Source organism: Mobula birostris, chromosome 5 (assembly GCF_030028105.1).
Source record: "Mobula birostris isolate sMobBir1 chromosome 5, sMobBir1.hap1, whole genome shotgun sequence".
NCBI lineage: Eukaryota > Metazoa > Chordata > Chondrichthyes > Myliobatiformes > Myliobatidae > Mobula > Mobula birostris.
This window is the reverse complement of record NC_092374.1, coordinates 90,197,274-90,210,968: the sequence shown is the minus strand read 5'-3', so window position 1 is coordinate 90,210,968 and position 13,695 is coordinate 90,197,274. Positions and strand designations below refer to the sequence as shown.

Here is a 13,695-nt window from a genome sequence, read left to right as displayed (position 1 = left end):
TATAGCTGCAACATTACCTCTTGGCTCCTAAATTCAATTCCACGATTGATGAAGGACAATACACCGTATGCCACCTTAACCACAGGGTCAACCTATGTAGCAGCTTTGAGCGTCCTATGGACTTGGACCCAAGATCCCTCTGATCCTCCACACTGCCAAGAGTCTTACCATTAATGCTATATTCTGCCATCATATTTGACCTACCAAAACGAACCATCTCACACTTATCTGGGTTGAACTCCATCTGCCACTTCTCAGCCCAGTTTTGCATCCTATCAATGTCCTGCTGTAACCTCTGACAGCCCTCCACACTATCCACAACACCCCCCACCTTTGTGTCATCAGCAAACTTACTAACCCATCCCTCCACTTCGTCATCCAGGTCATTTATAAAAATCACAAAGAGTAAGGATCCCAGAACAGATCCCTGAGGCTCACCACTGGTGACCGACCTCCATGCAGAATATGACCTGTTTACAACCACTCTTTGCCTTCTGTGGTCAAGCCAGTTCTGGATCCACAAAGCAATGTCCCCTTGGATCCCATGCCTCCTTACTTTCTCAATAAGCCTTGCATGGGGCACCTTGTCATCTTGACCTCCCAAACTACTTGGTCATGACTCTTGCACCTTCCTGTCTACTTGTACTACACTTCCTCTAACGCATTCTGTATTGTTATTGATTTACTTTGAGCTACCTCAATGCACTGTGTAATGAACAGGTCTCAAAGGCTGGTAGATAGGGTCATAAAGAGGGCTTTTGGCGCGTTGGCCTTCATCAGCCAAAGTACTGCATATGGGAGTTGGGATACTGTGTTGAAGTTGTATAAGCTTGTGAGGCCTAATTTGGAGTCTTGTGTGCAGTTCTGGTCACCTTCCTGCAGGATGGGTATCAATAAGATTGAAAGAGTACAGAGAAAATTCACAAGAATGTTGCCTGGACTTGAGAACCTGGCTTATCGCAAGAAGGTTGAATAGGTCAGGACTTTATTCCTGGAATGTAGGAGAATGAGGGGAGGTTTGATAGAGGCATACAAGTTATGAGGGGTATCGATAGGCAAGCAGGCCTTTTCCACTGAGGTTGGGTGAGTCTAGAACTAGAGGTCATGGGTTAAGGGTGAAAGGTGAAATATTTATTTAATTTTAATTTTATTTAGTTACTTTAGCATGGAGTAGTCCCTTCGGCCCTTCAATCCCCCCAGCTCAGCAACCCCCCATTAACCCTAACCTAATCACGGGACAATTTGCGATGGCCTTTTCACCTACCTAGTACGTCTTTGGACTGTGGGAGGAAGCCAACGTACCCTAGACGAAACCCCCACACTCCCCGAGGAGGACGTAGAGAGACCCCTTACAGAACGGCACAGAATTGAACTCCGAACTCCAGACACCTCGAGCTGTAGTAGCATGGTGCCCGTATGTTCAAGGGTAGCAAGAGGGGAAGCTTCTTCACTCAGAGTGCGGTGACAGCGTGGAACGAGCTGCCAGGGGAAGGGGCGGATGCACGTTTGATTGTGACATTTAAGAGAACTTTGGATAGGTTTATGGATGGGAGGAGGATAGAGGGCTATGGTCCAGGTGCAGGTCAATGGGATTAGGCAGAATTATAGTTTGGACCTAAAGGACCTACTTCTGTGCTGTAGTGCGTTATGACTCTAAGACAAGTTTTTCTCTGTATCTCAGTACATGTGACAATAATAAACCTATAGTTATGGTGAATGGCAGAGCTGAGGAATGGAGACACCTTGCTGTGCAAGACCAAGGATGCCAGCAGGTGGCAACGCAGGTAAATAAATTGGTGGAGAAGGCACACACAACACTTGCCTTCATTAGTCAAGGTACAGAGAATGAGACCTGAGTGGTTTCGGTATAACTCTATAAAATATTAGCTAGGCCTCATCTGTTCACACCCCTTCCACATTATCGAGTGGACGGGGCTGTGCCGGAGAGGACACAGAGGAGACCTGCCAGCAATGGAGTCTTGCTGGATAAGTTCAGTTTGAAGCTTAGGGGGAACCGACAGCCGTAGATTGAATCGTGAGGGCACAGATAGGATTGCAGGTGGGAAACTTTTCTCCGAAGCAGACCTGTTTCATACGAGAAGATTTTGGATTAGGGTGAGGGATAAGAGATTGTGAGGGGGGTTCTAAGGAAGAAATTTTCTGCCCAGAGGTGGGGTTGGAATCTGGAGCTCACTGCCTGGGGACGTGGTGAAGGCAGAGACTCACAAGCTCTATCTAGACAAGCCTTTGAGTCACCGAGGCCTTGGACCCAGCGCTGGTAAATGGATTCTAGATGGGTTAGGACAGATGTTGTGGGCCAAAGAGGCTGCTTCCATTCTGTGTGAGAAAAAGATAAGAGGGGGACATTTTAAGATGAGCGGGAAAAAGTTTAAAGGAGCTAATTAATTAATATCCTGTTACACCTGTTGGTGTTTAGGGCAGCAATGAAGGTCCCCCATCTGTCTGTCCTTGGCCACATAGAAGGAATCTTCATTACTGTTTCCATAGCATTTTTGACCATTCAGGGTTGTTTGTCCTGAGCTGAACCCCCAAACCTGGAGGATTGACAGATCTCATCTGCATCTCCTCCATCTCCCGAACATCTGCGCTCACCCCATCTTCCTGCAGCCTTAACAGTGATAGAATTCCTCTTGTCCTTACCTACCACCCCATGAGCTTCCACATCCAACACGTCATCCTCTGCAACCTGCCATTTCCACAGGGATCCTGCCACCAAACATAGCTTTAGCTCCCCTCCCTCCATTCTCTGTTTTCTGCAGGGATCACTCCCTCAGTGGTTCCCTTGTCCATTCGTCCCTCCGCACTAATCTCCCTCCAGGGACTTATCCCTGCTAGCAGCCAAAATGCTACAACTGCCCATGCACCTCCTCTCTCCACTCAAGGCCCCAAACAGTCCTCCCAGTTGAGGCAAAACTTCACTTGCGTGTCTGCTGGGGTCGTCTATTGTGTCTGGCACTCCCAATGCATTAGTGAGACCTGTTGAAAATTGTGGGACCATTTCTTTGAGCATCTCCTCACCTTCCCACCAAAAGCAGACCTTCCCAGTGGCCAAACACTTTATTTCTGATTCCCATTCACTTTGAAATGAATAAATATTTTGCATCAGTCTTCCATGTGGAAGACACCAGCAGTATGCTGGAAGTTCAAAACTGCCGGGGGCAGAAGTGAGTGCAGTTGTTCTACTAGGGAGAAGATGTTTGGGAAGGTGAAAGGTCTGAAAGTAGATAAGTCACTTGACCCAGATGGACTGCAGAACCCCAGGGTTCTGAAATATATAGCTGAAGAGAATGTGGGGGCATTATTAATGAACTTTCAAGAACCACTAGTCTCTAGCATGGGTCTGGAGGACCGAAAAATTGCAAACGTCATTTCACTCTTGAAGAAGGGAGGAGAGAAGCAGAAGAAAGTAAATAATATGTCAGTTAGTCTGACCTCAATGGCTGGGAAGGTGTAGGAGTCGATTGTTAAGGATGAGGCTTTGGAGTACTTGGAGGCACATGATTAAATAGACTGAAGTCAGGTCAGCATTGTTTCATCAAGGGGAAATCTTGCCTGACAAGTCTGTTGGAATTTTTTGAGAAAATAGCAAGCAGGATAGATAAAGGAGAAACAATACTTGGATTAGGCGTACTTGGACTTTCAAAACGCCTTTGACAAGGGGCCACACATGTGGCTGCTTAGCAAGATAAGAGCCCACAGTATTACAGGAAAGATACTAGCATGGATAGAGCATTGGCTGATTGGGTGGAGGCAAAGAGTGGGAATAAAGGGAGCCTTTCATGATCACATGCCAGTGGGTAGTGGTGTTCCACAGGGGTCAGGGTTGGGACTGCTACTTTTTCCATTACACGTCAATGATCTGGATGACAGAATTGATGGCTTTGTGACAAAGTTTGCAGATGATATGAAGATTGGTGGAGTGGCAAGTAAGTGGCAACATGAATACATTGTTGAGAAGTGTATGGTCATGCACTTTGGTAGAAGGAATAAAAACATAGACTATTTTCTAAACAGGGAGAAAATTCAAAAATCTGAGCTACAAAGGGACTTGGGAGTCCTTGTGTAGGATTTCCTAAATGTTTACTTGCAGGCTGAGTAAGTGGTGAGGAAGACAAATGCAATGTTAGTATTCATTTTGAGACAGCTAAATATAAAAACAAGAATGTAATGCTGAGGCTTCATAAGACAGAGGTGAGACCTCACTTGAGAAGTTTTGGGCACTAAGAAAAGATGTGCTGACGTTGGAGAGGGTTCAAAGAAGGTCCTTGAAAATTATTCCTGCAATTGAACGCCTTAATATATGAGGAGCGTTTGATGGCCCTGGGCCTGTGCTCAGTTCCTCCAGCGTGTTGTGAGTGACAGTTTCTTGATTAGTCAGGGTGTGAAAGGTTATGGGCTTGAGAGGGAAATGGATCAGTCATAATGAAACTGCAGAGCAGACTCAGTGGGCATAATTCTGCTCCAATGTCTAATAATCTTATAGTCTAATATCTTTCTTTATAACCCCTCACGACATCTGGAGGCCATTTGGCCCTTCGAGCTTATGCCGACTCAGAACAATTTTCATCAGTTCCATTGCTAAGCTTAAACCGTTTCTCTCCTCTGTGCTCACTGACCTACAGCAACTCCCTGCACCCTGAGATTCTACCCCTCACCTAAGCACGAAGAAGCAATTTGCAGTGGCCAGTTAACCCACCAGCCCTGCACATGGTGGGGATGTGGAGGAAACCTCGGCAACCGAGGCGGTCACGGGGAGAATGTGCAAAACCACCCACCCCCCCCCCCCACACACACACACACAAACACATGTGCAAACTTGCGCTCACACTTGCACACTCACACACACACGCTCTCTCTCTGGAGCTATAAGGCAGCGACTCTAATTATCACACCACTGTGCTGACTAGGGATCACTGGCTGTCTCGACCTGCCTCACCAACTCTTTGATTATCTCCTTCCCCTTGAGAAGAGCTCTGCTCATTCTCCTGTGCTGCCCTGTACCTCTCTTGCAGGGCGAGAGTCCGGAGGGGATCATCTACTCAGTCGTACAAGCCAAGGGAAGGCCAAAAGCAGTCAGAAGCGTCGCCTGTTCAGAAGAGAAATGTCTCTACGTAGATGTTAAATTCAGGGCTGAGACTCAGTAGCCCTTTCATGTCACCAGGATATCTGTCTTCACAATCTGAATTAGTCAATATATTAACAAGCACAGTTACTCAAACATGTATACATATCACTCACAAGCACTTTACCGCACACCACACACACTAAACATGACAAAACAGAAGAAACAGGACCCATTGCCCACGATGTACTGGCTGGGCACAGAGATGGGCTGCTCTCCATCCCACTGTGCCCCCTGCCCAACCACTCAAAAACACAATAGAACAGACTTGGCATCACTGGCTCACATCGGCCTGCGCTCTCAGAACTGAACCGGCAGCAAACAGCCGGGGACCAGAGCCTTGGGTAAAACAACAACTTGCATGGTGCCTCTTGCTCCTTCACTCTGGGACACCAAAACAAGTGGGTAAGAGATGCAGATGTACAATTGGACAAAGGGAGAGCGGGATTGAGAGACACCAGTCAGTGTACAGATATCCCTGACAGAGAGGGACTGAGAGACACCGGTCAGTGTACAGATATCCCTGACAGAGAGGGACTGAGAGACACCGGTCAGTGTACAGATATCCCTGACAGAGAGGGATTGAGAGACACCGGTCAGTGTACAGCTATCCCTGACAGAGAGGGACTGACAGACACCGGTCAGTGTACAGATATCCCTGACAGAGAGGGACTGAGAGACACCGGTCAGTGTACAGATATCCCTGACAGAGAGGGACTGAGAGACACCGGTCAGTGTACAGATATCCCTGACAGAGAGGGACTGAGAGACACCAGTCAGTGTACAGATATCCCTGACAGAGAGGGATTGAGAGACACCGGTCAGTGTACAGATATCGCTGAGTGAGAGGGACTGAGAGACACCGGTCAGTGTACAGATATCCCTGAGAGAGAGGGATTGAGAGACACCGGTCAGTGTACAGATATCGCCTGACAGAGAAGGACTGAGAGACACCGGTCAGTGTACAGATACCTCCTGAGAGAGAGGGACTGAGAGACACCGGGTCAGTGTACAGATATCCCTGACAGAGAAGGACTGAGAGACACCGGTCAGTGTACAGATACCTCCTGAGAGAGAGGGACTGAGAGACACCGGGTCAGTGTACAGATATCCCTGAGAAAGAAGGACTGAGAGACACCGGTCAGTGTACAGATATCCCTGAGAGAGAGGGCCTGAGAGACACCGGTCAGTGTACAGATATCCCTCAGAGAGAGGGACTGAGAGACACCGCTAAGTGTACAGATATCCCCTGAGAGAGAGGGACTGACAGACACCGGTAAGTCATAGTCACAGTCATACTTTATTGATCCTGGGGGAAATTGGTTTTCGTTACAGTTGCACCATAAATAATTATAGTAATAAAACCATAAATAATTAAATAGTTATATGTAAATTATGCCAGGAAATAAGTCCAGGACCAGCCTATTGGCTCAGGGTGTCTGACCCTCCAAGGGAGGAGTTGTAAAGTTTGATGGCCACAGGCAGGAATGACTTCCTATGACGCTCTGTGCTGCATCTCGGTGGAATGAGTCTCTGGCTGAATGTACTCCTGTGCCCAGCCAGTACATTATCTAGTGGACAGGAGACATTGTCCAAGATGGCATGCAACTTGGACAGCATCCTCTTTTCAGACACCACCGTCAGAGAGTCCAGTTCCATCCCCACAACATCACTGGCCTTACGAATGAGTTTGTTGATTCTGTTGGTGTCTGCTACCCTCAGTCTGCTGCCCCAGCACACAACAGCAAACATGATCCCACTGGCCACCACAGACTCGTAGAACATCCTCAGCATCGTCCGACAGATGATAAAGGACCTCAGTCTCCTCAGGAAGTAGAGATGGCTCTGACCCTTCTTGTAGACCGCCTCAGTGTTCTTTGACCAGTCCAGTTTATTGTCAATTCGTATCCCCAGGTATTTGTAACCTCCACCATGTCCACACTGACCCCCTGGATGGAAACAGGGGTCACCGGTGCCTTAGCTCTCCTCAGGTCTACCACCAGCTCCTTAGTCTTTTTCACATTAAGCTGCAGATAATTCTGCTCACACCATGTGACAAAGTTTCCTACCGTAGCCCTGTACTCAGTCTCATCTCCCTTGCTGATGCATCCAACTATGGCAGAGTCATCAGAAAACTTCTGAAGATGACAAGACTCTGTGCAGTAGTTGAAGTCCGAGGTATAAATGGTGAAGAGAAAGGGAGACAATACAGGCCCCTGTGGAGCCCCAGTGCTGCTGATCACTCTGTCGGACACACAGTGTTGCAAGCACACGTACTGTGGTCTGCCAGTCAGCTGCTTTTCCCATTGGATAGTTGCCTGGTGTCCAGTTTCAAATACTCTGGGTATCCGGAAAGGCCTTGCTCACCTCTTCCTATGTTTAAGGCAAGGACGCACATGGCAATTGTGAAGGAATTCTCTGCATGCACTTTTGTCGAGTATTTGGCTTTGTGGTGTCTTAATGAATGTTTGGTCAAATTTTTACTGTTTGAAAATAAATGATTAATGTACCTGTTCAAAGTCAGTGCATTTCCTGTCTCACTTGCCAACCCTGCAAACCTGATCCATCATTGTAGGATCACGCAATGATACACAATAAACTAGTCTACACCATCCCATCACACACTCCCAGGGTCAGAAGCAGAGTGAAGCTCCCTCCACACTGTCCCATCACACACTCCCAGGGTCAGACAGTGTGAAGCTCCCTCTACACTGTCCCATCACACACTCCCAGGGTCAGACACAGAGTGAAGCTCCCTCCACACTGTCCCATCACACACTCCCAGGGTCAGACGCAGAGTGAAGCTCCCTCCACACTGTCCCATCACACATTCCCAGGGTCAGACGCAGAGTGAAGCTCCCTCTACACTGTCCCATCACACACTCCCAGGGTCAGACATGGGGTGAAGCTCCCTCTGTCCCCATAATTTAGTCACAAATTCACATTTCACTGAAACTTGAAGACACAGGGGACTGCAGATGCTGGGGGATTTCTGTGGGACAGGCAGCATTTGTGGTGACAGAAGGCTGGTCAGTGTTTCGGGTTGAGACCCTGCATCAGGACTGAGAGTGGAGAGAGATGAAAAGAGGTGAGAGGGATAATTGAGAGGAGACTGACAGGTGACAGGAGAAAATGGATGACATTGGGGGGTGACGTACAGATGATCAAAGACAGAGGCTGAAGTTGATGTGCAAGTGGCTACGCTGTCCACTTCTGCCCCCTTACACTGAAAGTTCATTTACGTCTCTGGCTGCACTTTCTGCATCTCAGTAAAGCAGCCAGCATAAGCAAAGGACCCACCCACTCCAGACATTCTCTCTTCTGCCCTCTCCCATCAGGCAGAAGATGCACACTGCCAGGCTCAAGGACATCTTTCAGGACAGGGTCAAGGGAGCGGCATGTTGGCAAAGCGAATAGTGCAACGCTTTACAGTGCCAGCGTCACTGATCAGGGTTCAATTCCCACTGCTGTCTGTAAGAAGTTTGCACAGAACAGTGCCAAAGTCTTCAGCACACATATATATAACTAGACAGTACTGTATTTATCAACACGGAGTGCAGAGTGTCTGTGTAAATCTGGTGGAAGCAAAGGATGGATGTGGGACAGGTGGTAGAGGAGGAGCGCCGGGGTGGGGGTGGTGCGGGTGCAGACACACCCAGCCCTGAGACACCAGGCAAGGTCATTTGATTCCAAACAATTGGTTTATTGATCATTACAGAATATCTGACTGGTGCTTCCTACACCCTCCTCTCTGCTTTCACTTTTCCCAATCAGAATCAGGTTTATTATCACCGGCATGTGTTGTGAAATTTGTTAACTTAGTACCAGCAGTTCAATGCAATACATAATATAGAAAAGGGAAAAAATAAAATTATAATAAATAAGTAAATCAATAATAATAATAAGAAGAAGAGAGCCCTCAACTCTGAGTGGAGTCATTGGGACGCCATCATGATGGCGATTTTAGCAGGCTTTCTTATTTTTACGAGGCCAAGTTGCTAGCTCGATGCTCAACCCAGCACGGACAGAAAGCGTGCAAGGGAGCCGGCTGGATTTGAACTCGGGAGCCTTCGCTCCGAAGTCCAATGCTGTTGCCACTACGCCATTAGCCGGCAGTATACATATTACAGTATACGTGCTGTATATTTAATAGATTAAAAATCGTGCAAAAAGACAGAAATGATATGTATATTAAAAAAGTGAGGTAGTGTTCACGGGTTCGATGTCCATTTAGGAATCAGATGGCAGAGGGGAGCACGCTTTTCCTGAATCGCTGAGTGTGTGCCATCAGGCTCCTGTACCTCCTACCTGGTGGTAACAGTGAGAAACGGGCATGCCCTGGGTGCTGGAGGTCCTTAATAATGGACACTGCCTTTCTGAGACACTGCTCCCTGAAAATTTCCTGAGTACTTTGTAGGCAAGTACCCAAGATGGAGTCGACTAAATTTACAATCCTCTGTAGCTTCTTTTGGTCCTGTGCAGTAGCGCCCCCCTCCCACCCCGCATACCAGATAGTGATGCAGCCTGTCAGAATGCTTTCCACAGTACAACTATAGAAGTTTTTGAGTGTATTTGTTGACATGCCAAATCTCTTCAAACTCCTAATAATGTATAGCACTGTCTTGCCTTCTTTATAACTACATCGATATGTTGGGACCAGGTTAGATCCTCAGAGATCTTGACTCTGAAGGACTTGAAGATGATCACTCTCTCCACTTCTGATCCCTTTATGAGGATTGGTATGTGCTCCTTTGTCTTACGCTTCCTGAAGTCTGCAATCAGCTCTTTCGTCTTACAGACATTGAATGCCAGGTTGTTGCTGTGGCACCACTCCACTAGTTGGCATATCTCACTCCTGTACGCCCTCTCGTCACCACCTGAGATTCTACCGACAATGGTTGTATCGTCAGCAAATTTGTAGATGGTATTTGAGCTATGCCTAAACACAGAGTCATGGGTATAGAGAGAGTAGAGCAGTGGGCTAAGCACACACACCCGTGAGGTGCACCAGTGTTGATCGTCAGCGAGGAGGACATGTTATCACCAATCTGCACAGACTGTGGTCTTCTGGTTAGGAAGTCGAGGATCCAATTGCGGAGGGAGGTACAGAGGCCCAGGTTCTGCAACTTCTCAATCAGGATTGTGGGAATGATGGTATTAAATACTGAGCTATAGTCGATGAACAACATCATGCATGTACATTACTATTTGCTAATTTATCTGTGGTAGTTTTAATTTATGCGTTATGCGTGTGAATTATGTGTCCTGTGTTGCATACCTTGGTCCAGAGGAACAGTGCCTTGCTTGGTGGTATCCCTGTATATGGTTAATTCCCAATAAACTTGAACTTGAAGCAGAATATAATGGCAAGTATGTACTGCAGAGACTTTGGTCAGACTGCATTTGGAATATTGTGAGCATTTTTCAATGGTTAATTCTGCTCCTGTGTCTATGGACATAAGATTGCATGTAGATGCTGGGCTCAGAATATGGACCAGGGGTTCCCAACCTTATTTATACCATGGACCAATACCATTACCCCCTGCTGTGGACTGATCCTCAGTCTCCACTGCTCTGGGGTGGAGGTGAAAAATGCTCCTTCCCTCTGCTAGTCTGCAAGTCACCCTTGGGCAAGGTGTGGCACTTACTTAGCCTCCCCACCCCTCCCCGATCAGGGTCACGTGAAGCCATGAGAGTAGGTGGTGGATGGTCGTATGAGCAGCTGGTCCATATCACAAGTCCTGGTTATGCGACCACTGACACCAGGCTGACAACCTCTGAAGAGTATTGATGATGGCTGGGGTCACCCGTCTTATAAAGACACTGCCCAGAAGAAGGCAATGGCAAACCACTTCTGTAGAAAAAATTGCCAAGAACAATTATGATCGCCCACACAACACAACAAATAATGATGATATTGAATGTGTCTTTGCTTGAGCCAAGTTCAGACGGGCTCCACCTGAACTGTGATGGGACCTGGATCCTAGTGAATCGCATAGTAGATAGGGCTTTAAACTAAATAGTAGGGGGGTGGGTTCAACAGATTGGAGAAGTATGGATAAAGTAAAAGAGAAAAGTGTGGATAACGATAAAGTAAAAGCAAAAGATAAAAAGAGAAAAGTAAATGTGGAGTGAAGATAAGTCAAGTGCAAAAGACTAAAAGATTACAAGATTTTAAAAGCAAAATCAGAATCAGAATCAGGTTTATTATCGATGGCATGTGATGGGAAAGTTGTTAACTTAGCAGCAACAGTTCAATGCAATACATAATCTAGCACAGAAAAAACAATAAAATAAAAATAATAATAATATTCAATAGACAAGTAAATAAATTATGTATATTGAATAGATTTTTTAAAATGTGCAAAAACAGAAATATTGTATATTAAAAAAAAGTCAGGGAGTGTCTAAAGCTTCAATGTCCATTTAGGAATCGGATGGCAGAGGGGAAGAAGCTGTTCCTGAATCGCTGAGTGTGTGCCTTCAGGCTTCTGTATCTCCTACCTGATGGTAACAGTGAGAAAAGGGCATGCCCTGGGTGTAGGAGGTCCTTAATAATGGACGCTGCCTTTCTGAGACACCATTCCCTGAAGATGTCCTGGGTAGTTTGTAGGCCAGCATCCAAGATGGAGCTGACTAGATTCACAACCCTCTGCAGCTTCTTTCAGCCCTGTGCAGTCGTCCCTCCATACCAGACAGTGATGCAGCCTGTCAGAATGCTCTCCACGGTACAACTGTAGAAGTTTTTGAGTGTATTTGTTGACATGCCAAATTTCTTCAAACTCCTAATGAAGTATAGTCGCTGTCTTGCCTTCTTTATAACTACATCAATATGTTGGGACCAGGTTAGATCCTCAGAGATCTTGACACCCAGGAACTTGAAGCTGCTCACTCTCTCCACTTCTGATCCTTCTATGAGGATTGGTATGTGTTACTTCGTCTTACCCTTCCTGAAGTCCACAATCAGCTCTTTTGTCTTACTGACGTTGTGTGCAAGGTTGTTGCTGTGACACCACTCCACTAGTTGGCATATCTCACTCCTGTACGCCCTCTCGTCACCACCTGAGATTCCACCAACAATGGTTGTATCATCAGCAAATTTATAGATGGTATTTGAGCTACGCCGAGACGCACATTTATGGGTATATAGAGAGTAGAGCAGTGGGTTAAGCACACACCCCTGAGGTGCACCAGTGTTGATGGTCGGCGAGGAAGAGATGTTATCACCAATCCGCACAGACTGTCGTCTTCCAGTTAGAAAGTCAAGGTCCAATTGCAGAGGGAGATACGGAGGCCCAGGTTCACCCTGCCCCCTTCCCACTCTCAATTCACAATAGAGACCCATATCAGAATCAGGTTTATCATTACTCACGTATGTCATGATTTTTTTTGGGGGGGAAACAGTACAATACAATACATAAATTTCCTGCTGTACTGTGCAAAGGACTTAGGCACCCTACCTATATATATTTGCCTAAGACTTTTGCATAGTACTCTACGTTCTCGCCTTGTGTGTTCAGTTGTGGTTCAGGTTATTTAATTGTTGGCACCAGAAGCAAGGGGCGCTTGCGGGCAGCCCCCAGCTTCATCCTTGAACTATGTTGATTGTTGACACAAATTACAAACGTTTACATATTTCTCTGAATGTTTTGATGTGCATGAAACAAATAAAGATAAGCTTTCATTCTTCGTACTCTGCTGTTATCAGACTACACTCAATGGCCACTTCGTTAGGCATCCCGTATTACCTGATTGTTAACTTAAAAAGTCAAGATCATAAATGCAGAAAATGCCAAGAAGCCAGAAACAATCCAACACATCACAGGATCCTGCAATAGTTTAACTCAATCCGATTGATCAAGAGGCAAACGTCATTCACCAAAATCTTGCTTTAAAATGCAAACTCATACAAGAAACCATACCTTGCTATAAATTAGATTATTAGATTAGATTAGAGAACACTCAGTCCTCTTTTATTGTCATTTAGAAATGCATACACGCGTTAAGAAATGATACAATGTTTCTCCAGAGTGATAGCACAGAAAACAGGACAGACCAAAGACTAACACTCCATCCAACATATTGATTCAAGCTCCATCCAGTTTTAGATTCAGAGTGCTACGAACTATATTACAACCAATCCATTATTACAGATAGAATAATCCATCATAATAGTCCAGGTATAATAATACAGGGTAAACAACTTATTTAATAGATATAACCATTCCAAATACAAATCTTTCTTTCTTTTTCAATCTTTTTATTAATTTCAAAATATAGAAACAAAACATAGCAATAATACAAATAATATGAGATGTATTGTTACATTTAAAAAAAGAGTAATTGCAAAACTAAATAGTGGAAATTACCAGAACTCCCATACATGTAAAACTGATCACGGATAATATAAAGCAAAAAAAAAGGAAAAAGACGAAAAAAGAAAAAAAACCCATCCCAAAAGAAAAAAAACTAAACTAAACTAAAAGACTTGGGCAAAACTAACAGCTTAAAAATGGAAAAGAAGAAAACCTCAGCGTCGACGATTCCATTCC

At 45.7% G+C, this 13,695-nt stretch overlaps 1 protein-coding gene across 7 annotated transcripts in view; it reads left to right on the top strand.

Annotated features, from left to right (window-relative positions):
• LOC140197864 (uncharacterized) overlaps window positions 1–12,817 on the top strand; it is a 40,657-nt gene extending 27,840 nt beyond the window's left edge. For 2 of the 7 annotated variants that reach the window (XM_072258391.1, XM_072258387.1), the window contains one exon: window positions 5,034–5,972. In XM_072258391.1, the coding sequence (XP_072114492.1) occupies window positions 5,034–5,165 (132 nt within the window). In that variant the 3' untranslated portion in view covers window positions 5,166–5,972. The other 5 variants (XM_072258390.1, XM_072258394.1, XM_072258389.1 and 2 more) reach the window with 5 other exon arrangements.
• Window positions 12,818–13,695: the final 878 nt, after the last annotated feature.